The sequence below is a fragment of the Ailuropoda melanoleuca genome, chromosome 3 (genome assembly GCF_002007445.2).
Source record: "Ailuropoda melanoleuca isolate Jingjing chromosome 3, ASM200744v2, whole genome shotgun sequence".
Classification (NCBI taxonomy): domain Eukaryota; kingdom Metazoa; phylum Chordata; class Mammalia; order Carnivora; family Ursidae; genus Ailuropoda; species Ailuropoda melanoleuca.
Window position 1 is genome coordinate 7,997,631 of NC_048220.1, and position 24,444 is coordinate 8,022,074.

Consider the following 24,444-nt stretch of genomic DNA (forward strand, 5'->3'; position numbering starts at 1 on the left):
CCCCGCCCAGGCCCTGCAAAATGTAATTAACATAAGAACAGTTATACACTTTAAAGTAAGAAGTCCAACACAATTGTGAATTTTCCTATGATGATCATGTGAAGGCATTTTGAAATTTCAAACATTAAATCCTTCATCCTTTTAGGAAAGAGTGAATGGTTTCAGGTACCCCTGCCCTAGGATTGTCTACAGTTGTCTGGTCTGCTTTGGGAAGCCCAGCACCAGGCTCTGGGACAGCGTGCCTCAGGGAGGATTTGCTCCTAACCCGGGGTTGGATAGTGATGGTCTTGGTGCTGTCACCCTCATTGTTGTGGCACAACAAGGTTTCAGCTCCAGTCTTTGGGGGGGCCTTCAGCAAACATTTCCTGAGCACGGACCGAAGCACTGTGCCGGGCGTTGGAGAGACAAGGGGAAGGGGGCACAAACCTTGCCGTCCACTAGGAGAGACGGCCCCACTCATGCACGAATACATCCCGAGTGTGGCAGCGTCATGAGATGCATTGCTTCTAGCTCAGCGTAGGCTGTCCGCTGAGGCAGAGACCAGTGAGAACCCGCGCGTGGAGGAAGGAAAGGGAGAGCTGTGTTCGTAATGGTGAATGGTCTGACCCCATCTAGTCTCTCGTGCTGTAGGCACCAGCCACTTGGCTGTACTCTACCTTGCTTCTGGGCATTCACACAGGCCAGTCCTTGTGCCTGGACTATCCCTGCTCACCCCCCATTCTTCTGACCCTCTCCTTTAGGCCTCAGCTTCAAGGAGGAAGCCTTCTCCAACTTCCTCCGGCCAGGTTAGTGCTTCTTCAAGTGCCTCGGAGATCTGCCCTTCTCTATCCTAAAATCATCACTCTTACGTCACTTGATGTTTGTTTTTCTCACCTAGCTTGTTTTAGGAGGGAGATTTACCCTGAAATTCCCAGGCACGCAGGGACTCAGGAAATATCTGCTTCGTCGATAGTGAAACCCTGCATGGGTTCTTAGAGAAGAAAAGTAAGAGCAAGAGCTAAAGGCTTTTTAGAAGGAGGGTGTGGAGGGGCACCTGGGTGGCACAGCAGTTAAGCGTCTGCCTTCGGCTCAGGGCGTGATCCCGGCGTTATGGGATCGAGCCCCACATCAGGCTCCTCCACTATGAGCTTGCTTCTTCCTCTCCCATTCCCCCGCTTGTGTTCCCTCTCTCGCTGTCTCTATCTCTGTCAAATAAATAAAATAAAAAAATAGAAGCAGGCTGTGGAAAGCCTCAGTGACCGAAAAACATACTTAGAAGACATGACCATTTTGGAAGGAAACTTAATTTACCTGCAATTTTCAGGGTTGTCTTTCCTGAGAAAGCGGACTTTCAGCTTATTCTGCTTGATGTTGAATCCATCATTGAAAAACAGCTGGTTTCAGAGAGTCAGTACCTTTGCGTCAGAAGCACAGCTAGTCCACCTACATTTACTTTCACTGTTTTTAAAATGAAAACTTTTTTTTCACCTCTACTTATCCCCTGCATCCTACCGAAATAGCTGGGAGACGGCTGTCCTATCAAAGCATGAAACGAGACAGATGCAAACACCGAAAACCAACTGCACCTGTGAAACGCCCTGCCAAGGAAGAGCCCTCCCCACGCCTGCCCGGTGACCTTGCTAAGTAAAGGAGCCCCCGGCAGCCAGGACCTCGAAATGGTTAAGTACGCACTTTCCCCTCTCACCCCTGCTCCCTGGACTGCCTGTTTCGGAGCTGCTGTGATATGACGGATGTGTCTGTCTCCATAGTGAAGTGATTAATAGGCATCTGTGTAGAGCAGACCCGGTGACCACAAAGACAACAAAGCCTCTCTGTGTCCTTTAGGGAAACATGCAAAGGCAAAGAGGAGGATGGACATTTCCTTCATGGCCGAGCCAGAGCGGGTTTCGTGTTGGGTCTGAGAGCTAACAAAGATGGCAAAACACCAAGAAAAGCCCTGGAGTAGGATCCCCTAAAAATAAACTCTTGATTTTCCTTTATAGTAAGAAAAGCCTGCAATTTCCTTGAAATCCTCATAACAACTTGGGTGAATGGAATCTAACAACCCAATTTTTCTTGTTTGAAAATCTTATTGCAACAAAATGCCAGGCTCCCCGTCCTGCAAGGCAGTATGAATGAATGAACTAATCACGGGCCAGGCATAATGGCTGCTAACCACAGAGGGCCGGCTGTAATTCCTATTAAGAAGAGAAGAAAACAAATAGGGGAAAAAAAACCCTAACCGGAGACAATTGATCCTCAAAGCCACGCCCCACCCAGTGGAGACGACAAGCCTGAAAATGCATGGGGAACTCTCAGTGGTTATCTGGGCAGGAAGGAGCCCTCTTCTTGTCTTAGGGCATAACGCAAACCAGATGGTTTAAGAATAGACTGAAGCGCCAGCAGCCGTGGAAGTGGGCTCAGAGTTTATAACTCAAACTTTCCTTTTCCTTTTATTTCCCCCGCCCCCATCAGGCTGACGATTAGGTGCTGGGAGGAGCCATGGTCCTCAAGATGTATCAAGTTAATGACCTAAGTAGAGGCAGCTTACGTGCTGTTGAATTTCCTCAGTTCAGAAGCTATTTTAAAGCTCATGTATTGAACTAGGGCTTATTGTGGTTGTCTGTGGATGAATCCACACCCAGTTCTGTCACCTTTGAAATGGATGCATTTTTTTTTTTTAACTACTGTTGGGATGCCATCACAGGCCGAGAAGGGAGAACGAGCATGCAATTCCTTCTGTTTCACATTTTTTAGAAGAGAAATAGCTTAATTTCCCCGTGTGCCAGGGGGAGTCCTCAGATCTCTGAGGTTTCACGCTTGGCACTGCCTGTGGAGGGCTACACCATAGCATGGATTGAGGTCTAGATGGGGCATCATGATAATTTTTAAAAGCCATGCCCTGAAATGTTGGTCTGTGGTTGCATGTGTTAGAACTGTCATTGTCTTTGTAAAGGTAATGATTATTTCAATGGGCAAAGTTTTAGCAGAATTTATGTGGTTTACTTTCCTTCTTTTTGAGGTTTTCTTTCTAATAAGACTGGAAATCCAGAATCTAAGCAACTTCTGAAACCAGACAAAGCATTTCTGTTCTTCAACTTTGTAGTCCCATCGTCTTGCTTTGCTCTCTCACAAGGCATCAAAGCTACAAAATGGTGAAGTGGAATGCCCACTAATATTGTGAAATTCAGGGAATTCTTGGAATCATTTGCAGTGCTTTGATTTTTTTTCTCTACAAAGCAAAGATAAATATGAGGAATATGGTCTGTTTGAATACTAAAGCTGCCAACTTGCTGGAAAAATAGTTCTTGGGATCTGGATTATAGATGAGGCTGGGTGGTACTGGTTAAGAACATTAACCTAGAGGTCATAAAGACCTGGGTTTGAGTCTTGGCTTTATAACTAACTAGCTTTGTGACCTTGTGCAAGTCGCTCAGTCTCTCTGAGCATCAGTAGTAGTGACTATGAGACAAGTGTTGGAAGGATTTAATAGATCAAATAAATGAGTGCATGTAAAGCACGTGGCATTGTGCAGGACGTTTGTTAATGCCCAATTAATAATGTAGTAGAAGGGGCACCTGGGTGGCTCAGTCGGTTAAACGTCTGCCTCCAGCTAAGGTCGTAATCCCAGGGTCCTGGGATTGAGTCCCGCATTGGGCTCCCTGCTCCACTAGGAGCCTGCTTCTCATTCTGCCTCTGTCTGTCTCTTTCCCTCTGTCACTCATGAATAAATGAATAAAGTCTTACAAAAAATAATGTAATAGAAGTATTTCTGGAATTTCTGACCAGTTACCTGCCTTGCACAGGGTCCAAGAGAGACTCTTGTAAGGCGACACTTTGGTAGGGTGTGACTGTGTCAGCCAAGAGTAGGAAAGTAAAGATTTAAACATAAAATATTAGAGAATGACCTTAAGTAAGATAACCCACAGCAACTTTCAGAAGGTCTTAAATCATTGCCACTTGGGGCACCTGGATAGCTCCTTCAGGGAAGCGTCTGCCTTCGGCTCAGGCCCTGGTCTCGGTCCTGGGGTTGAGCCTGTCGGGCTCCCTGCTCAGCGGGGAGTTTGCTTCTCCCACTTCCCCCACTTGTGCTCTCTCTCTCTCTCTCTCAATAAATAAATAAATAAATAAATAAATAAATAAATAAATAAAATCTTAAAAAAATTAAAAAAAATCATTGCTGCTCAGCATCAGTGTCACCTGGAACTTGTTAGAAATACAAATCCTTGGGTCCTACCCAGACTTTCTGAATCAGTCTCTGGAGTTGGGGTTCATAAATTTGTGTTTTAACAAGCCCTCCAGATGATTCTTATTTTCACTAAAAGTTGAGAAACCCTGCCCTACGTGACATGAATGATAGGGCAGAAAACGAATGGTTAGCTTTAAAAGTCCAGCCTCAGATGCCACCGAGGCAGTATATAGCCAGACCTTCAAAATGATTTCTAATATAAGTCCATGAACGCAGTCTTCCTTGGTGCTCAGAGTCTGCATCTTTAGTGCGTCTCGGGTATGACAGTTCTTTGCTGCAGATACGGTTTTCTGACAAAGAATACCAAATGAATGTGATCTTACTGGAAAGGCAAACAAATCCCTAAGACTATCCCTTGGTACCTGACAGAAGCTTGACATACGGCCTGCAGCACAGTGGCCCTGCTGTCACAGAATCGGCCCAATTTGCCAGAGCCAAAAGCTGTTGGAAAAATGCCTGTGGTTTCTTTCTTTGCCCCAGCATGAAGACACGGAGGGGACCGTCTGATGCTCCCCATCTCCGTCACAGGGGCCACTGGGGAGTGGTTGGTACTGCAGAGCCCAGATACGGCCTAGGTTGGGTCAGCCCGGTCAGGACAGGGTCCCAGGGACCGAAGAGGCAGCGCCTCTGACTAGAGCAGCCTCCTTGAGAGGCCTGCCCATTGTGTCCCGTCACCTCGAAAGCGACTCCCCTCAAACAGGGCACAGCCATCGGGCCGCATTCGATAGTGGGTCTGGGCATCTGTCCTCCTCCTCCTCCTGCACGATCCGACAAGAGAGTAAGAAACTCCGAAAGCTGCTTTCATATGTCTGAATTGGAGGAAGGGCCGGAGCTCGTTCCCCAAATCCAGGTCCCGCTTGAGGATCATAAAGATGCCGAGCCCAACAGAGCAGCGCACACAGCGTAGTGCTTGCAGGCCGGCTGAGTTGAACTGAATCTGCAGATCCGCAGAATTATATAAGACATTTTAAGTTACATTACATTTCTGCTGTGTGCTTTTAAATCCTGCAGTGCAAGACCCATCAGCACTTAGGCTATATTTATTGCCTTAACAAATGTCAGATGATTGTGTCCAGTGTTATCTATTATTTACAAATAACAAGAGGCTGTAGGACTGGAAACGACATGCTTTAATATGTCCGAAAGGTTAGGCATAATGCAGATTGCTGCTCTATAAATTTCTTGACACTCCTTTCCCTCCTAATAAAGCACTGTCAGTGGTGACCGGGCTGAACTCGCCTTATTTCTGTACAGTTCATGACTGCCTCTGCCTTCAGTGAAGACATGTAATTGCAGAAACATAGTTAAAAAGAAGGCATCCTTTTAAAATTAGGAAATTTAAAAGTAATTGGAGTGGGAAATTCCTATTATCCCATTAAAAAATGAATCTGTTTCCGAAGATAGTTCTCAGGCTGTAGGCTTACGAGAGCTTAAGAAATATTAATTAAAGATGGCAAACCTTCACCCTGCCCGTAATTAGCTTTCCGACACCGATTAAGATCCTGTCTACTGTGCACTCGCTATATTTGAGTGTAGCCATCTACTTCTCACTAGTTTACTTCAGGGCCTGTGATTGAAGGTGCTGGGAGATTTACAGGTGATGGAGTTCGTGTGGGTCTCTTCCGGCCTGCAGCACGGCCCATACGATTCAAGGGACTTTATTACCCGTGCGGCCTGTATCTCCCTGGGACTGGCACGTGAATACAGCTTCTCCGTCCTCTCTCTCTATGGTAAGGACGTGAGCTGTGTATTCTGAGCAACACTTGCAGCTTTCGAGGCAGTGCTCACGTATAATGTCAAGAAAAGAGAAGCCGTCCTCAGGAAATTTCCCAGTTCCCACTCTTTGGCCCTTACTAGGCTACTTTGTCTGTGGAACAGTAGGGTTTGCAAAGTGAACCTTGTAACAAGCTTTTTTTTTTTTAAACTCCAGGAAATGAGGCTATCAGAAAGAAAGCTTTGAGATACAGCTAATATTATTTTTCCATTATTATGCATGATCCAAAATACAGATCAACTCTTTGCAATTTTATTGTTAGGACAAAACAAATTTTAGAGGAACACCGTGCCGTCGAACCAATTAAAGAGCAAATTTTTAACTACTCCAGATGTTCAGTTAATAAGATCATGCCTAACCTGGTCCCTGTAGTCCTTGAAAGTTCCATTAAGCTGTCAGAAAACTTTGTCATTGTGTGTGTTTTTGTGCAAAAGATAGGAGCGAATGGAAAAAAAAGGCTGGGGGAAAGGATGGGGGGGGTGTGTGTGAAATGAATTCGTGTCAAGGGTGGTGTGGCTTGAAAAAGTGGCTACAGATGAAAGGTAAGAGGCTCCTCTACAACGTGACTGGCTTTTTAAAATACCCTAAGGTTTAAGGTGCTGATTTTAGAAGAAAAAGCTGAAGTCTCCATAATCATAATTTCATCCCTTCGTGTTTTCTTTCTTTTCTTTTTTCTTTTCTTTTTTTTTTTTTTAGAAAACGGATGTTAGGTGAAGAAAAAGGTTTTAGTTGGTATCTCTCGAAAAGAAACTTTAACTATTGGTATGCCAATGCAGGTAGGCAGAGAAATGAAACAGCTTCCTATGTGGCTGACATTTACCTTTTTTTTTTCATCTACCCTTTCCACAATAATATCATCAAGACCTTCGATAAATTCAGCAAGTTGTCAGGAGGATACAAAATTAATTAGATCAAATCTACATCTCTGCCCGCAGGGCCGCCAAAAGAACAATCACAGCCTGCCACGTGGACCGCTCAGTCTGCGCCCTCCTCCCCGAGCGCTCACTCGTGCTCGCATCATCTGTCCGAAAGCCCGGCACCTGCCCTGCCTGCAAGACCGCTTTCCTCAGCGGAGCAGATAGATTCCTCTTCTGATAGGTGACAGGGAAATACTAATCTCGTAAAAATCAGTGGTGGCACCCTGGATGATATTCGTTTCTTTCTCAGGCTCCCCCGATTTCCGAGTCTGATCTGGATGAAACTCTGTGCCACGCAGCCCAGTGTTTTAACTAGAGAGACAGAGAAGCCCAAATTTGGAGTTTAGCTGGCTTGGAGCTGTACCTAGGCTAGAGCTCGTAGCTTGGCAAGGAGCATCTACCAGGGAAATGCCAGGGAGGTGTAGAAACAGACACTTTAGATCCAAAACAGATGTAAAGTTCCATTTCCCAAACTTTATATATGTAACTAATAACCTAATATTATTAAATGATCCATTTATTACATGTCTGTCATCCTCTTGATCTCTGTCTTTCGCTTCCTCCCACGCTCCTTTCATCCCTTTTTCCCACCCATCCACTTTCCTATCCCCCACTGCCCACAGCTACAGCCCAAAGCCCTTAGCATAACTTGGAAGGCTCCAGACTACCATTTCAATCTCAGGTCCTGTTGTGGCCCTCCAAATATTCCATCACTTTAGTCACCTCACACTGTGTCTTACACTCAGTACTTTCCTAGCTTCATGTCTCGGTCATGTCATGTGACTTATTTAGGTTTGAATGGCCTTCTTCCCCCTTAACCCTTCAGTACTTTGCAAGGCCTTTCCCTCAAATCCCAGCTTGGATCTGAGCTGTTGTCTCCCTTCCTCCTGTCTCAGTGCTCCACTGGACCCTCTTTCCTTTACTTCTCTTACTCTCAGACTTCACTCTGCCCCAGTGGCTAGCCAGGAGACACTAGGGTGAACTGTATGTACCCCCTGTGAACTTGATTTCCTTGACTTGAGGACTTATGTGGAATTCAGATCAGTATCCGCTGTAACACTCAGTTTATAGATAGCACCTTTTGGCTGTGTTTGTTGAGAGTATGAACAAAGAAAGTGAGGATGCCGTTTTGCCTTTCTTTGAGCTGGGGTTATTGTCACCATTATTAAATATATTTTCTAGTGCTTTCTGGATTCCAGTTAATTTCCTTCAAAGCCATGGAGATGAGAAATGGAAAAAAAAGGACATCCATATAATTAAAGAAGAAAAAAAAACATACTACGTTAACATAACAGTTGATAAAAATGTGACGTTAAATAAAATTAAAAAGAACCAATAGTTTTAACCATGCCCTTGTTTTAGGAACAGTTTGATTTCTGAGCCTTTCTCACTTAAAAGTAGGATTTGAGGGGTGCCTGGGTGGCTCAATCGGTTAAGCCTCTGACTCTTGGTTTCGGCTCAGGTCTGATCTCAGGGCTGTGAGATCAAGCCTCCTTGGGCTCCGCGCTCAGCAGAGAGTCTGCTTGTCCCTTTCCCCCTGCTCTTCCCACTCCTGTGCTCGCTGTCTCTAAAATAAATTTTTAAAAAGTGGCATTTGAAAGCCTGCATTCAGTGATAATCTTTTAAATCACTGTATCACATTTCAAATGCATGTATAACTTTTGGTGGTAATTCTCTGATATATTTTTTCACAGAATGAAATTTTTACTTTAATTCCTCATATATGGGTTATTCTAGAGTTTTCTAAGAGTTAAAGGATAGATGTAATCTAGAGATTAGATTTTATGTACTCACTGAATGAATTATCAACAGTCTCTTCCAATAAGATTTCCAGGTAGCAAGTATGCGGAATATCTGGTTAAATTTCAAGTGGAATAATATCTTAGTATAAATATGTCTCATGCAATCTGTGGGACATACTTACACTATATTCACGGCTTATGTAAAAATCAGATTTAACTAGGAATTCTATATTTAATCTAGGAATCTTACTCTGCTACCCCTAAATAATGTGCAGCTAATGATTCCCACAAATATTCGTTGGACCCGTCTACACTTTGGAGATTAAAATAACAGAGAGTAACAAAGACGATACTAAACCTTTCTGGGGCCAGTATAGCATAATTTACAAGTTAAAATACTAATGGACTAAATTTCAAGAATTGTACCTTATTTTTCATTAGCAGCAGCAGTAGCAACTTTACTTTTTGTGAACTTTGAAGGATAGCTTTCCTCTAACTCTCAGAACAGAAATAAGTGAACTTCAATTCAGAATGGTTCTTGGAACAATAGCAGTCATTCCCCTTCTCTTCAGTGGGCCGGGGCTCTGTGCATGCCCACGCCCACCTGCTCCAGTCAGGTGTGATCTGTGGGGTGGAAGGTGGAGCCTCTTGCCCCGCCCACGGGCAGTCTTCCCCACCAGACGGAGCCCTTTTCTCTGAATTCTCCAAGACTGCCCTACTATCACATTTAAAAATGGCTGTGATACTATAGGTTTTACTAATAAAAGCTATGCATATTATCAAGGGCTTCGTCCTTTTGAAACGAAGTTAAGGCTGTTCAAAAAAAGCCCCAGTTTGGCAGCATTTCCACAAAACCTTAAAGTATGAATTCTGCACCAAACATACCTCACTTCTCTCCCCCCTCCTCCTCCCTGTCCAGTGGCATGTGATGGCGGCAACATTGGTGCTGAAGGGAAGGGCTAAAGAAAAGGGTCTGAGAAACCGTCTTCCAAGGGCTGTATCCTTGACATCAGCTAAGCTGTCTTGAGTTGTCCAATACCCTTTCCTAGAGTCTGCTGTGTACATTTTTGCCTTGTTCCTGCAGGCAGTGGTGGTCGGAAAGGCTGCACTTTCTCGAATATGTGTGTTCCATCTGTCTGGCGCTTTGCTATTTATTGGATAGGGACCGTGTCTATCTCTAGTGTAGCCTCTAACTCCTTATTGGCATCCCATACTGTGCTGTGGAGCCAGTAATAAATTTTGCTTGAGACGCCTCAGAAAACATTTTTGTTACGGTAATGTTACTGAGGAAATGGCAGAGAAAATCTGGCCCAAGTGTAGGAGTCAAGAAAAGAAGAGGAGCTTGTTTTCCTTCTTTTACTATGGTCATCACTAATAATTTTCTCTGTATGTAAGATCACCTACATGAGACTTGACTCTCCCCATTGAGAGAATCGGGGCACTTTAAAATCCACAATCCATTAGATTTTAAGCATTCAGAGGCTGTTAAAATGCTAGAGCCATCGGGGCCAGGCTCAGTGATCTACACTGCTCACCCAAGATGGGATTTCTCAGCTTGTTAATGAGGAAAGCCTGGCTATGAGGGTTTGAGACTCAGAATAGGTAGAGTTTGAATGGGAACAAAGTGAGAAAGGGGTTAAGCGTAGGTTACTGCCAGGTCAGGGGAACACAGTGTATCACGAGTCCGCACAGATAATGGAACAGGAGACAGGCAGAAATGCCGAAAGTCCGCTTTCCCTCCACCACAACTTGGGGAATCACTAGCTACAGGTATCTTTGGCTGCTCACAGCTGGTCTGGAGAAGAATCTCACCAGATGCTTAACAAGACTAGAATGAGTAATTTCCTTTCAGTCTAAGACCATTTCACTCTCAGCTCCTACTTGACCAAACTTCTCATCCCCAGTCACAGAGCTCAGTAGCTGGAAGAGAGATCACAAGAGCACTAGACCATTTCATTGCAACACGCAGAGCCTGGCCCACAGAAGCCTGGGGGTTGTAGATCTTGTTCTTCCAAATGCCAGAAGCCATGTTTTGGTAGTAGTTGAATCCTTACTGGACTCCTGTAATTGCTCGAGGCCAGAGTTCCCCAAACTTCGGTCATTCAACTACCAGTACTACAGTTTAAGTGATACCAATGAGTCTTACCTACCATATTGGTAATTTTATCCCCTGTACTTCCTGCATTCACATTTACTTAGTATTCCATTTAAATTACCTTTAAAGTGTACTTCAGGTAGAAACTTGGTCATTATCGTAAATGGGGGAAAAGTGTCACTTTTCCTAGATAGAAGGTAACCATAAAAAAATGACCGAAAGCAAAACCGCGTTAATTTCCATCTAGCTCCAGCTGCACAGCAAAGCCCCCAGTCTAAAGCCTGTTTATCCTTGTCAAAGTGGGAAAGTAGCAAGTTCAGGGAGTTGTTAACCATAAAGCACCAGACCGAGACTTTTCCTTTGACATCACCAAGAGGACTGAAAGAGAACTGAAAAGGGCATGACCTTCCAGCACAGGATTCAGGATTCTTAAAGGCCGTGATGTCCTGAGCCACCTAAATCCCCTCCTGTAAAGAGCCACCTGTCCTACTGGGAGGCCCTGCTGCTGTAGGCTATGCCACGTCCGAGGAATCAATGATAAACTCTGTGATCTAGAGAATTCTGTTCAGGATTGTTTATGAAGTATGGACAACATACTCATCACCATACTTGACAGACCTTATGAATCTTACTGCAATATTATTTTCCAAAGTAAAAATTGCTTACACAAACAGCTTGTACATTGATTAAAATATACGCAACATTTACTGTATGTTTTAGTTTAAATTATTCATTTGTTCTCTCATTTAAATTCTGTTTCTACATCTTTTTCTTGTCGGCAATGAGTACCTCCTCTTGACTAAATGTAATTGATAGTATCTCACTTTAAAGATTTCCCAAAATATATAAGCTTACCACAGCACTGGCATTTCCAATCAAATGGGAACATCTTTGTATATATTGAGTATTTTATCTGTTTTCTGACAGCTCACAAGAACTCTATAAAGTCTGAAGTAGGGATTTTCTTCTGCTCTGATTTATTGTGTCCTAACAGCAGTGGTCAGCGTTTACATTTTATATTTATGCTGCCCAGCTCTCTCGGCAGATCAGTACACGGCTAATTTCCTCACATATCTTGCAGTCTTCTTGGAAATCAGGTTTTATGGTATTATTACTTTTGGTCAGAAACAAGAGGCACAAGAGTGGCTATTAATTTTCAGTATTGCTTAACCTAAGAAAGAAAGCTCTTATTTCTTCTGCTGTGGGGAAGGGAAGTGGGGGGAGACAAGCCAGATCTAAAAATAAAGTGGATTTTCTTTCTTATTCATATGTAATTAGGGCCCCTTTGTAACTACTCATTACCACCTCAATAGTTATAGGATGAATAAATAATATATATTTTTAAATGTGGCAAAACCAAGAAAGAAGTAGCCAAGGCTGCATCCAATTTATCAACTTGGTGATTAGAGGGCTGGCTCTAGAGGCTCCAGACATCTAGGGACCGACCCAGAGATAAAACAGAGCAGTTGGCTGTGTTTTTACTAATGAATCTAGGGCTTGAAAGATATCAGGCAATTTTAAAGAAAAGCAGCAAGGACAAGAGACATTAGACAAGGCCAGTAGGGTAATGAAGGGCAAGGCCAGTTACTGAGAGAGAAAATTACTTCATTTTCAGTGATAATGCTTCTGCGAGCCTTACAGGCCTCTTCTCACGCTTTGTTAGTATGACTGTGTATGTACATACAGCATCAGAATGCTACTCACAGTGTAGAAGGAAAGAGCCTTGGAACATTCCACAGAAGGGCAGAGGGCTTGGGTCTATTATTTGGAAAGGGGGAGGCTGAGAACAATGGTAGCAGAAGGGGGTTAGATTGCAAGGTGAGGATTGGTGCTTTGACAGAATGTGAGGAATGCACAGGATTAAATCAAGACGAAAGACACAGCAAGGAAAAGAAAGAAAAAGGCAAGCAAACATACTCTGGAAATGCAGGATCGTTTGGAGGATGACGTGGGACAGAGAGTTGGGCCCAGCCCAGTGGCGGTCAGCAAATCTGCAGGGCAGAGCTGTGGGCTCCTCGGCTCACTGGCCTCTTATTCGGCAGCCAAAATAAGAAAAAAGGCATGGGGCACTTGACTCCTCCTCAGCAAGCTGGTGAGCGGGACACATTTTCTGCTTAGTGGGGAAATGTGTGATATTTTAGAAACAATTCCAGAGTATATTTAGCTCCTAAAGCTGGGGCACACAAATGTCACATTCCCATGAGACAGTCGACCCAGTGAAAAGAGCACCCGCCAGAGGCCCTCGCAAAACCCATGAAACTCTTGCGTCCTGGGAGATGCTGCGCACACGGATGTGACATCATTAAGGCACCCACATCAGGAAATGAAAAGAAGCGAGGAGATCAGATTGGGCTAAGTTAAGGGACGTCATCATGGGTCAGAAAAGAAACAAGACTTTTCCAGCGGAATAACGCCATCACCAAGTCATACCACACAGTGCTCAGCAAAACAGAACGGAAGTTGAAAATAAATCATGAACATGAAACAGAAAAACAATTCAGAGCAAAATGGAAATTAAAATCATAAAAATCATGGCAAAAGGAACATTAAGCTACAACTTTTTTTTTGAAAAATTTTTCTGCGTCACAACCCATTGTCATTGCCCCATCAAATACATAATCAGTTGTCAAAAACCAGACTCGAATTTGACAGGGCAAGGCAAGGAGTGAATAGCACAGGAACAGTGATCATGTTAAACACCCATGCGATCACCTCTGCCACCACTGTTTGACAATTTGTAGACTGCTTCCAGCTTTGTCAATATTCATAATAAGACCCAAGAGAACGAACAATGCCGAATTTTAAAATGATCTGTCAAAGTGTTAATTGGACTCTTTGATAACCTCCATCCCTTGGGGGAGTTAACAACTGGAGAAGATTCATGCCACCCGTCTCCGTGAAGTGAAGAGAAAATGATTGTAACCAACAGCTAGCGATCTGGTTGACATATTTAATGCTTTACGGGAACGGCTGTTTGGTTTTTCAGAAAAGTCACAGTGGGCAAACACCAAGTGATTTCACGGAGCCGTCTCTTCTTGAGAACTCGGCCAAGACCAACACATCTGCGGTCTGGAGCCACACATAACAAATAATGGCACATGGTAGGGCTTGTGGCTCGCGGCCACAGTGGTGTCGCGTCACCCATGAGCCTGGCGCGCTCTCGGAATGGTAAGAGCAGGGATGCCTCCAGCTTCAGGAGGCCGCCGAGGCAGAAGCCACTCTTTAAGATTGGGGGCAGGGAATGTGACTCAGAAGTTCCAGAGGAATAAGAAAATTGATTTTCGAGGGGACACGCTCTGGAACAAGTCACAGGGTTACACCTTCGCACTGCGGCTTGGCCCATACAGCCGAGGAGGTGGGTCGCAAAAAGGGGCGGGAATCTCGCATGTGGGTCTGCCTGGCAAACAGCCTCTCAAAGTAAAGATGGCAGTCCGTACATGGAAAACCCCGAGGGGGGGACGCGACAGAGACTGGCCTCTCCAAGGGTCACGGTGGCTGGTCTGCCCTCGAGACTCAAACCCCCGCTTGGATGAAACCCTTGAAAACATATAGAAGTGAACAATTCTGAATGAGGGGAAACAGCTCTCAACATAACTGGGCTTTTCAGTCTCTGATTTACAAGCCTGTTTTTTGGACAAGTAAAGGCCTCTTTGGTTGCAGCTGCAACTAAAGTAGGATGTGTTACCAGAAGCAGCCACTGGCGAGAAAAGAGAGGACATTTCCTGTCTCTAGTTGAGCAAAGAAAGCAGGGGAGAATTTAGGACAGTTCACAGTAGAGTCCCTTTCATTGAGCGCAGCTTCCTTTCCGTTTTAAATGCATAGCAATTCTGCTTGATTAAATAACATATTTTTGTTTTAGCTGTTGTCCTCAAAGGCCAGTTACAGTACCTCGCAGGACCACAGCTCTATTCACATTCAGCACCACGCGTGAGTGAGGGATGCTACCAGCCGGAAAAGACTCTGCCCTGCTATTTCTCCATTCACGCGGTAAACGGGCCTTTGCTTGGATTACGCGCACATGCCAAGGCCGGCACTGCCTCCCATCCCATTACGGAATGGGGAAAGAGGACCCCGAGTCACAGGGTGAGCTCAGAGGAGTGGAGCGGGATCTACTTTGGGCCAAGCCGCACCTCTTTTGGATGGAGGGAGCTTAGAGGATGTGTTATTTGTTTTGTGTGGTTTCTCCTTGATCGGGGACTAATTTAGGATCGAGCCGAGCACAGAGGATTGGATTGCAGAATTTTTTGAGAAGCTTTCAATCAGAGTGTGTTGGAGGTTCCTTAAACATTGCGAGCTGGAAGCAGTTACACAGTCCTCCTCACTTTTCCCTCCCTCTCCCCCCAGAGGAAGAGGCATTTCCAAGGCCTTACCCTTCTTGTCTTGGTGATTACGGGAAGACACCGCCCCCAAAGAGTCTGTGCTGTCGGGTGAATGGAGCAGGTCCTTCCAGTCCCGCATTCCTGCCCTAGACTCATACCCCTCCTGAGCGGCGGCATCTGACGTGGTGGTGCTGGGCAAGAGGGAACTGGAGTGCCCTGTTTTCATCACAAATACAGTTAGGGAACACATCGCTGGAGACCCCTGCATTCCCTCTGCTCAGAGGCCAGGAAGGGGACACCCAAGCTGGCTGTAGGACTGAAAGGAGATTGCCCTAGAAATAAATAACAGGCTTGGGGGTTGGGGTTCCGCAGAAGACTCCCTGCCCTTGCAGTTAGAAGGTGAGGGGCCAGATCCTGTCTCTGCTGCTTGCTGGGTGAGCCTGGGAGATTCACTTAATCTCTCTGGGCCTTGATTTTCCTTGTGCACAAAATGGGGAGAGGATAAAGTGACGTTGTGGTGGAAGTACCCAGCGGTGTCTGACACCCATGCTCAAGCAATACCGGGGTCCTTCTTTGGTATTCCCGTAACACCACTAAAGGCAGGATGTGGTCACCCTGGGCGACACAATTTGTTACTGATGGGGCAGGCTGATGGTAGTGGATGAGCCTCTCGCCTGTTAGAAACAACTCAGCAGTCCTGAGCCCTTCCCACTGAGACTTTCTCACGGAGGGTGTGTCTGGTTTTCAGCTTCAACTCAACCTTGCAGGTTCCCCATTGCTAAAAGAAGTGATAGCTTTCTAAAGGGAGCTGCTCCCACCACCGCTTCCCTGGAACAGCAGCCTCAAGCGCCCCATGTTGCCATGGCTATGCCTTCTGTGTCTTGGTCCAGCAAAGTCGCTTGCCTGGTTTCTTGACTCATACTTGGGAGAGGCTGTTCTTGAGGCCACAAACTGACTGACATGACTCAGATTAAAAAGGGTAGCTTTTTGAGATCCAGAGGAGCCTACCAGAGGATGACATCAGGAAGAGAATGGCCAGGTTTGGAGTTATGGCAGAAACTCTGGATTCTTCCTGTGAACATGTTGCTAAGCTTTCCTGCCATCATCCCACAAGGTTAAATACAGGTCGCACCAGGTGCTTTGATGTAAACTGTCACAGTGATTTAAAGGAGGCCCCACTACCTGTTCTCTCCGGTAGAAATAAAATTTAACCTCTCTGTGATTCTCGAATAGAGTCTTTGGCTCATTAAAGCCTCTTAGCCATAGCAACCTCTTGAACACTGTTTGAAAGGACATCAAGGCATTACTGTAAATGTGGAATCACTGCCTCTGGTAGAAAGGAGGACAGATTCACAAGTGGTCCCAACCTTGGGCTGTGATCACCAGTGTACGTGATAAATACAATACTGGTGACCAGAAAGATCACAGTGACCGATGTACCGCATTCCTCTTTATGACAGCTATTATAATAAGGTGGATCCCAGGAGATTCCAGGACTGCACATAACAGACAACCGATGCAAAGACGACTGAGGGGAAGCACAAACAAGCCAGGTGGCTCACTTAAACTCTAGTGATTTCTGTGGAAGCACCACTCTTACATGCCACCACAGCACTTGGGTGACATTTAAGACACCTCTTTCTATGTAGAGTGTGTTGGCCTCCACACAGCTTCAAACATTGGCTTTGGTGCACATAGTCTGGTTTATATCCAGCTGTTAGGAACATGTTCATTTCCAGCTTGAGAATGCTTGCATCTAGACTGTCTGTGCTTTCATTTCTGGGTTTCACAGCTCATCTCTTAATACTGATCAGAAAACAGTAGTAGCGAAATTAAGCCGGACTTGGAAATGCAATTCTGCATTCTCTTCCTTCTTTTTTTTTGCTTATATCACAGTCAGCAATAGAGCCTCTGTTTCCTTCTCTTGAATTCTACACCACTCTTAAGCGATATATGGTCAGCCTAACAGCGAATTCAGCACCCAGCCTAGGCAATTAGAAATCGCTTCATAGGGAGTTAGAAAGGGGGGAGAAGGAAAAAAAACCTTTTTCTCCAAGTAGCAAGAATTTCTTTTACCTGAATTGATATGCATTTTGAGTACTTTCAATTTAACTGTGTTCAAGGGGCAATTTTATGGTAATGCCATAAGTATGGTTGAGGGAGAACATTTCTTAATACGGTAATCTAGGGGAAATATATGCCTAGGGGACACATTCTCCGTCGAAAGATTTCCTGGACCATATGCTGCAAATACATGGAAAACTCATTGGTAATGGAAAGCTATGGCTATGAGAGGAAATTAATGTGGACCAGATGGTAGTTAGGTAGGAAAATGTTTTACACAAACGTGAGAAATCAGCTCCTTCCTATTGCTGAACCGTTAGTCTAATACCCACCACATCCCCATTTTCTATATGTAAATCTAGAGAAACCATGCATCTGATGTACTGAAAAGTAAAGAAAAAGACCGAGCAGCCCGAGGTTTGTATTCTTTAACACTTATGCTTGAGGACAGGCAACACGTGTCACTGGTGAATCAGACAGTTGGAAAACACAATACCTGATTCTCAAAAATTTTAGAACTGCCTTGTAAGAGCACCATTAAACAGCAGTCCTTAGTTTGAAATCAAAGAGTTGTATTATTATTACTACTTCTCCAAGCTTAAAATGTGAAAAGCAAATCACATATTCTTTCTTAAAATCTGATTGTACAGGCTATATCATTTTTGTGTATTCCCCAAGAGACTTTGTAACCAAAATAGTGCTACAAAAATAGGCATTTATTTGTAGATATGGTATTACAGGTCAGTAGATTTGGATCCTATGATTTTGTCTTGTTAATCCATTATGAAAGGTCATACTTTAATCAGTGGAGCTTATGATGTGTGTTTTTTTTTTTTTAATAATCAATCTCTCCATCCAACATGGGGCTTGAACTCACGGCCCTGAGATCGAGAGTTGCACACTCTGCTGACTGACCCAGCCAGGCGCCCCTGATGTATTATTCTTATAATATGCAAAGGAATAGATTTTAGAAGTTAACTTTAATATGCATCGTATTGTTTCTCTATATCTACAAGTCTTTGTGATTCCAGAGGTTAGAGACCCTTCAAACCACTATTACCTATTAACGATGATTGTAGCCAATTAGACACAAAACAAGAGACACTAAGTCAGCACAAGACAGGGAGAGAGAAGGAAAACAGGGTCCAATTCACTAAAAGGGTTCTTGCAGATGTGACTGCTATTGCACAGAACTTTGGCCAGAAGAGACTGCATGATTTATTGTGATGATTCCTTTTTCTGAGTTAGGTGGTTCGAGTTTTACGGCTCTCTCTGTGAGCGTGCACTCAGCCACTGAACATTTTAGGGGGATGTGCAAAGGACACAGGAACAGTGGGTGCATTTTAGACTTTGTGGTTGGCTTCCTAGTTTACATCTGTGCTCATACAAATAGCAATTTGGTCTTTCCTTTGATGGTAGAAATACAGTGCCTAGTCCAGTGCCTGACACTGTAGTAGGCACTCAACACCTATTGGGTGAGTGACTTAACTAAATCTAGTCTAGGTTTTGTAACTCCAAAATAAGCCTCTCTTGGAATAGTTTGTGAAAAGAAAGTCTCCTGTGTGTTTATAAGTAGTCGAGACTAGTTCTTACGTTGGTGGTCAGTCAATCATGTAACCACTTGACGCTGGACAGATTTAGCCTAACATGGACAGGATCATTAGTTGAAAGGAAAATTCCGGCTCTTCTTTACCGTCTTCGCAGAAGCCACTGATCAAGAGCTGAGGGTGAACAGGCATCATCCCTTAAAATGTTAATATGGAGGAATTAATAAGTTCCTTTCCCTTCGTAAAGGAAATAGGAGAGATCCATAGATTGGAGGGTGACTTTTTGTTCATAAAAAGCATCCCATCGTTTAATTATTCTTTCTATATGAGAGTTAAAACTGGTCTTCGTCCAGTTGATGAATGCTGGGGAGGTTGCCGGTTCAATTAGATTTAAGACCTGAATTCCTCAGTATCTGATAAAGATTATTCAATTATAGGGAGTGATTGCGAAGTATGATATTGGAGGGGAGCAGATGCTAAGTGGGTTCTCTTTCTGAAGGGTGAGCTAAGCTAGATGACATCTGCCTCCTGAGACATTTTTCTTCATTTTTGGTGCTCAGTATTCTGGCTTGAGTCACAGATGAGACTAAAGGTGGATGAATTCTGCTCTACACGGCCTCCCTTCACAAGGGGGACAGTCAGGAGAAACCAGGCATTGTTTCCCATATCTGCACAGCTCACTTAGGACTGCACAGTCTTTAGGACTTACAAAGAGGGTTTTTATGTATGCTAATTAGACACAGGGAGTAAGAGTTCACGTAGAACTATTAAACAAATTTGTAGCCATCTTGAACTATTTCTTCGAATCTTAAACCTGCCTTGCTTTCTTTTCTTATCTTTTTTTCCCTTCTTTTATTCCCTGCCTCTACATTTAAAGACTGTCCTGGAATTGTTACCGTTAACTTATTTTTAACACAAAAGCTATAAAATTTGCGCATCAGTGAAACTCTTAGTCCCCATTATAATGCAAAGCTTTAATCTTCCATCACACGTGTTTTTCATATTTAAAAAACACATGAATAGTTTGCCCCATAAACATTTGGGGGAACTCTGAGAAACAGCAATGGAACACTTCAATTACATTTCAATTTTTCTTATAAAGAGCTCAGAATATTCTGTTTTTGGACTTCATGGCTTTGTTTAATGTTTTGTCTGTGTATTTCAGAGCAGGAACAATGGGATAAATCCTGTTTGCATATCATTTCCACTGCGTCACCCTTCCTTGTATACATTCTGAAGAACTCTCACTGAAAATGTCTAAATATTCATACTCTTTGTGAACTTAGATTTCGATGGCTAATTTTCATGTGATATTGGAAAGGTTTGCCTCGTAAGAACTGGTCTCTGCATGCTGTATAGATTTTTTTCCCTCTGCAGAGGGCATTGCCCTGAAAGTCAGCATTTTAGGGAAGAGCTATGGCCTGTTACTTATAAGCACTGTTCTTTTATCTTGGATATACTTATGTCCAAAAGCAATTTCTTCTCCCTCAAGAACTCATTAAATATATTCACCAAATTCCCTAAGGTTGGCAGATTTCATGTTCTGTGGATTTAAAATGTAGGAACCAGTCTCATATGTCAATTGTCTCTCATAGCCAGTGATTTTTGAAGCATTGTGAAATTGATAAATAATTTTAGTGAATTGGGGCCCTGAAGTAACAAAGAATCTGGTCCATGATGTTTAGGGATGAAAACTATAAACTACCACAGAATGAATGGCTTGGAATTACCAAAAAAAAAAGTCTGTAAACTGACCATATACTGTGTTGTAAGACATTTCATGATCTGGAAGAGGAGTTGAAATGTCTATAAAAAAAATAATGAGGATAAAAAAATTAATTAAAAAAGAAACCCAAGGTTTGAAAATACTCAAGAGGATTAGTTAAACAGGATTTCCCACATAGATTTCCATCGATATTAAATTATGAGTAATATCTTCCTTACCATTCAGGGCCACGAAGGAATCTGGAAGACAAAAGGGAGGAGAAGGTTACTTAATGTTTAACACTCTGCTTAGTGTGACTTACATAATAAGTAGGAATGAGCTAATACAGAATTATGCTAACATATGATCCCCAGTACTAAGTAAGTGCTTTTTAATTCCTGCGTGTGATACATGACGCTTTATATACGGTCTGATTTCAACACACTCCCCCCACCCCATCTCTTCCCGGAGTGAGTTTCCTCAAAGTCATTGCCCTTTGTTGACAAGACTCTAAGAAAAAGCCAGAGTTAGTAGAAGGAATGGGAACTGCGATTGTATGTGATTCTGGGAATTGAGGCCTTACTCTATACAGAGGGACATGTATGTGGGTAAGAGAAGTGACACCTGGACCACACTTACAAAATACTCTTGTCTTTACATTCTCCCTTGTGTCATCCTCTCAACCACACACTTAGGTGTGTGCGTGGTCTAGCTGTGTGTGCTCTAGGTGCGTGCGTGCTCTAGGTGTGTGCGTGCTCTAGGTGTGTGCGTGCTCTAGCTGTGTGTGCTCTAAGTGCGTGCGTGCTCTAGGTGTGTGTGCTCTAGTTGCGTGCGAGCTCTAGGTGCGTGCGTGCTCTAGGCGCACGCGTGCTCTGTGCGTGCTCTAGGTGTGTGTGTGCTCTAGCTGTGTGCGCTCTCTGGGTGTGTGTATGCCGTGTGTCTGGGTCACATCACTAGTTCATCGAGCTTGCTCCTCAGCCTCTGACACTCACTCTTCAGGATTTCCTCATTTCCCCTTAAAACCCTGTTCAGGAGTCACAGTGCACCAGTTATCTAAATCCTCTCAATGCCTTTATGTGACTAGGTATGTCGAACAGAAGTAGGTCATGCTCCAGCAGGAGCAGAGAGAGCAGAGAAGCCTCTTGGAAAGGCAGCTCTTTCGGTTCCTTAGCCCCAGAACACACAGGTGGTGTGGGCCTCCTGGTGTCGTGGACACGTGATAGAGACAGTTACAACCGTTTTCACGGCTTTTCTCCATTCGTTTATTCAGTCCCAGCTGACACCCCTGCTTTCTACAGATGCCCATACCACCAGATCATAAAAATAGGAGGAAAATTATTCACTGAAGTCAGCTAATTAAGTTTGCTCACATAGACGCACACACAAACCAGAACTTGTTTCCCTGAAAACGGAGCCATAAGGCACCAACATGATTAACATGATTTAAGATCCACTGATCAAACATCAAACCGTTTCACTGCACACAAGTAATGCAGGCCTTTTGGTGATGACACTGTCTCCTATGTGGATTTCTTCACTCATAAATTTTGTGTTTGAAGACCTAATAAGAAGCTTTTGCCAATATGTAATATCTGTAGACAAAAAAATATAGCGAAGAATTTGGAGATGAGGCTGCCTGTAGCCCTCTTTATTGGATTATATTTGATCTCCAAAAAAAGTTAAGGTGGAAATTTGTATGGTACTTTTGAGTCTGAGATTTCAGTACTCATGGCTCAAAGATGGAGAGTTTGATCCATGATTTTCATTATAGAATCAGGTATCAGAGTAATACAGTTTCATTCCCTTAGGAGCTGTTTTTTTGTTGCCATTTTGAATGAATGTAAGCTTCCTGGAATTCATCCTATATAACATTTAAAACACTGCAAACTAACTATCTTCCAAGAGAATGGCATTATTCTCTAAATTAGCATTAATAAACATTTTCAGGAGAATAGCCATGTTAATCAGATCATAGGACAACTGGGCAGACGTTTGACCAGGATCTTTTATATGAAGTTCCAACTAAAATGTTACCATTTAGTAACTTTTGAAATGAACTCTGAGGTAAGCATAATAGGCTAATCCCTATTTAACAAAGGTTATTTTGAGTCATTTTGTACTTAGTGGGTTCTTTCTGAAATTTTTTTGTACGGTGAATGGTAACAGACATAAATCTAATTAAAAAAAATTACTTTTATTAGGCGATATGTTCAAGAAGAACAAAACACTCCCATTCAATTAAAAAGCCAGAGTACAGCAGTCACTCTTTTTTATTATTTGGCTAAAAATTACGGTGTAATAACACATTTTTTAAAAAACAAGACCAGTTTTTTAACAGAAATGCTGATCTAACTTACTGCTTGGCTATAATTAATATCCTCTGGAGTGAATTGGTTCCACAGCGTTTTAACAAGGAAATAGGCGGCAGCATTTATAGCACCAGTGCCAACAACACTGGCTTTCCAACACACTGTTTTATTTGATATTGAGAAGATGACTTCTCTTCCTTCTGCCAGATTCAGTGCCCGCTGCACCCAGTTCCACATGTGGGGTAATGTTTCTGGGCCATCCGACCAAAGGATCTTTGCACAAAGATGAGCATGGATAAAAAGCTGTACTTACTGTGACAGTCTCCCAGGCCATCTGTATTGCCACTTTCTATGTCCTGTTCAAAAGGCAGTCTTAACAACAACAACAAAAAAAAAAATGGAGAAGAAACAGATTCAATAATGCAAGTCATTACTCCAGGGTGAGTCTGAAGTTTCACTACAGAAACGAACACAGTTTGATCAATTGAATGACAGGTGCAAAAAAAGGAGACAACAGCTGGAAAATCTGTCTCTGAAGTTTATAGAAATGAGTCTTATGTGACTCTCCGAAGAGAAGCCAGGGTTTAAGCAGCTAATTCTGATATTATTCAGGGAGTTAATTAGTTGGCGGATTATTTATATTCTTCTTTTACGGATTCTTTGAGCATTTCTTTTTTTTTTTTTTTTTTTTTTAAAGATTTTNAGCATTTCTTAAACGTTTAAAAAGTTTAAATGTTAACATAACTCTTTATAAATGACGTAGAAGTCTGTTAAAAAAAAAAAGTCTCTTCCTCTCAACTTTTCCTTTGACCCTAGTACTGCCTTCCTAGACCTTGATCTCTTTCTTTGCATAGAAACGACCTGTATAACAGTGTGTTCTGAGGAGCAAATGGCTGGGTGCATGTAGCACCCTTGAGGGAATGGGACGTGGTGGTGCGTTGTGCTGAGAGCCCTGGAGACCCCGGGACCCTGTGACTCTGCGGTATTACCCACAGGCTCCCGCTTACTGTTCTTTCAAACCCACTTGGCCACCGCTGGGCTGCACAAGGTGTGTAACAAGACCAATCTCAATATATCTCTTTTGATTTTTCAAATAAGCACACTGGACTCATCGGAGGAGTACTGTCTTTTTTGCGGGGAGCTCCGTGCTGCTGCTTACAGCATCATTGAAACTCTGTTTTGCAACTGCCTTTAGAGTTTATTTTACGGACCATATAGGAAGACTATCTGGAAAGTCACAATCTTGATCGAATGATTCACCATGTTTGTTTTCCAGTGTTTTTTTTCTGTTAAAAGTCGAACTCATATTCAAAGGATAAAGGTTTTCAGTGGTAGTGAAAGCCAGTTTTCATCAGGCCCCAAAGGATGTTTTTCAGGGAGAGTTCCACACATTCTGAACAATGAAATATAGATACAGATCCGTAATTTTGGAGCTCACATGTTGACTTAGAAATTATTTTTTTTTAAAGATTTTATTTATTAGAGCGACTGCACACAAACAGGGGAGAGGGAGACGGAGGAGGCTCCCCACTGAGCAAGGAGCCCGATGCCGGGCTCGATCCCAGGACCCCGGGATCATGTCCTGAGCTGAAGCCAGATGCTTAACCAACTGAGCCACTCTCATTTTTAAGTGGGGGGGGGCACCAACTTAAAATTGATTTTAAAATATCAGTCTTATTACCTTTGGTCACACCTTGAATACAGAAAGGAGATAGGTCATCTCTTAGCTTCTGTTTCCGTGATA

At 43.3% G+C, this 24,444-nt stretch overlaps 1 protein-coding gene across 6 annotated transcripts in view; it reads right to left on the bottom strand.

Annotated features, from left to right (window-relative positions):
* The window catches only part of SEMA6A (semaphorin 6A), a 133,899-nt gene that overhangs the window by 7,025 nt on the left and 102,430 nt on the right, over positions 1-24,444 (bottom strand). For 3 of the 6 annotated variants that reach the window (XM_034655910.1, XM_034655905.1, XM_034655906.1), the window contains 4 exons: positions 23,014-23,072; positions 20,631-20,651; positions 20,442-20,492; positions 15,127-15,291 (listed from right to left, as the gene is read on the bottom strand). In XM_034655910.1, the coding sequence (XP_034511801.1) occupies positions 15,127-15,291; positions 20,442-20,492; positions 20,631-20,651; positions 23,014-23,072 (296 nt within the window). The remainder of the gene's footprint in view (positions 1-15,126; positions 15,292-20,441; positions 20,493-20,630; positions 20,652-23,013; positions 23,073-24,444) is intronic. The other 3 variants (XM_034655908.1, XM_034655907.1, XM_034655909.1) reach the window with 3 other exon arrangements.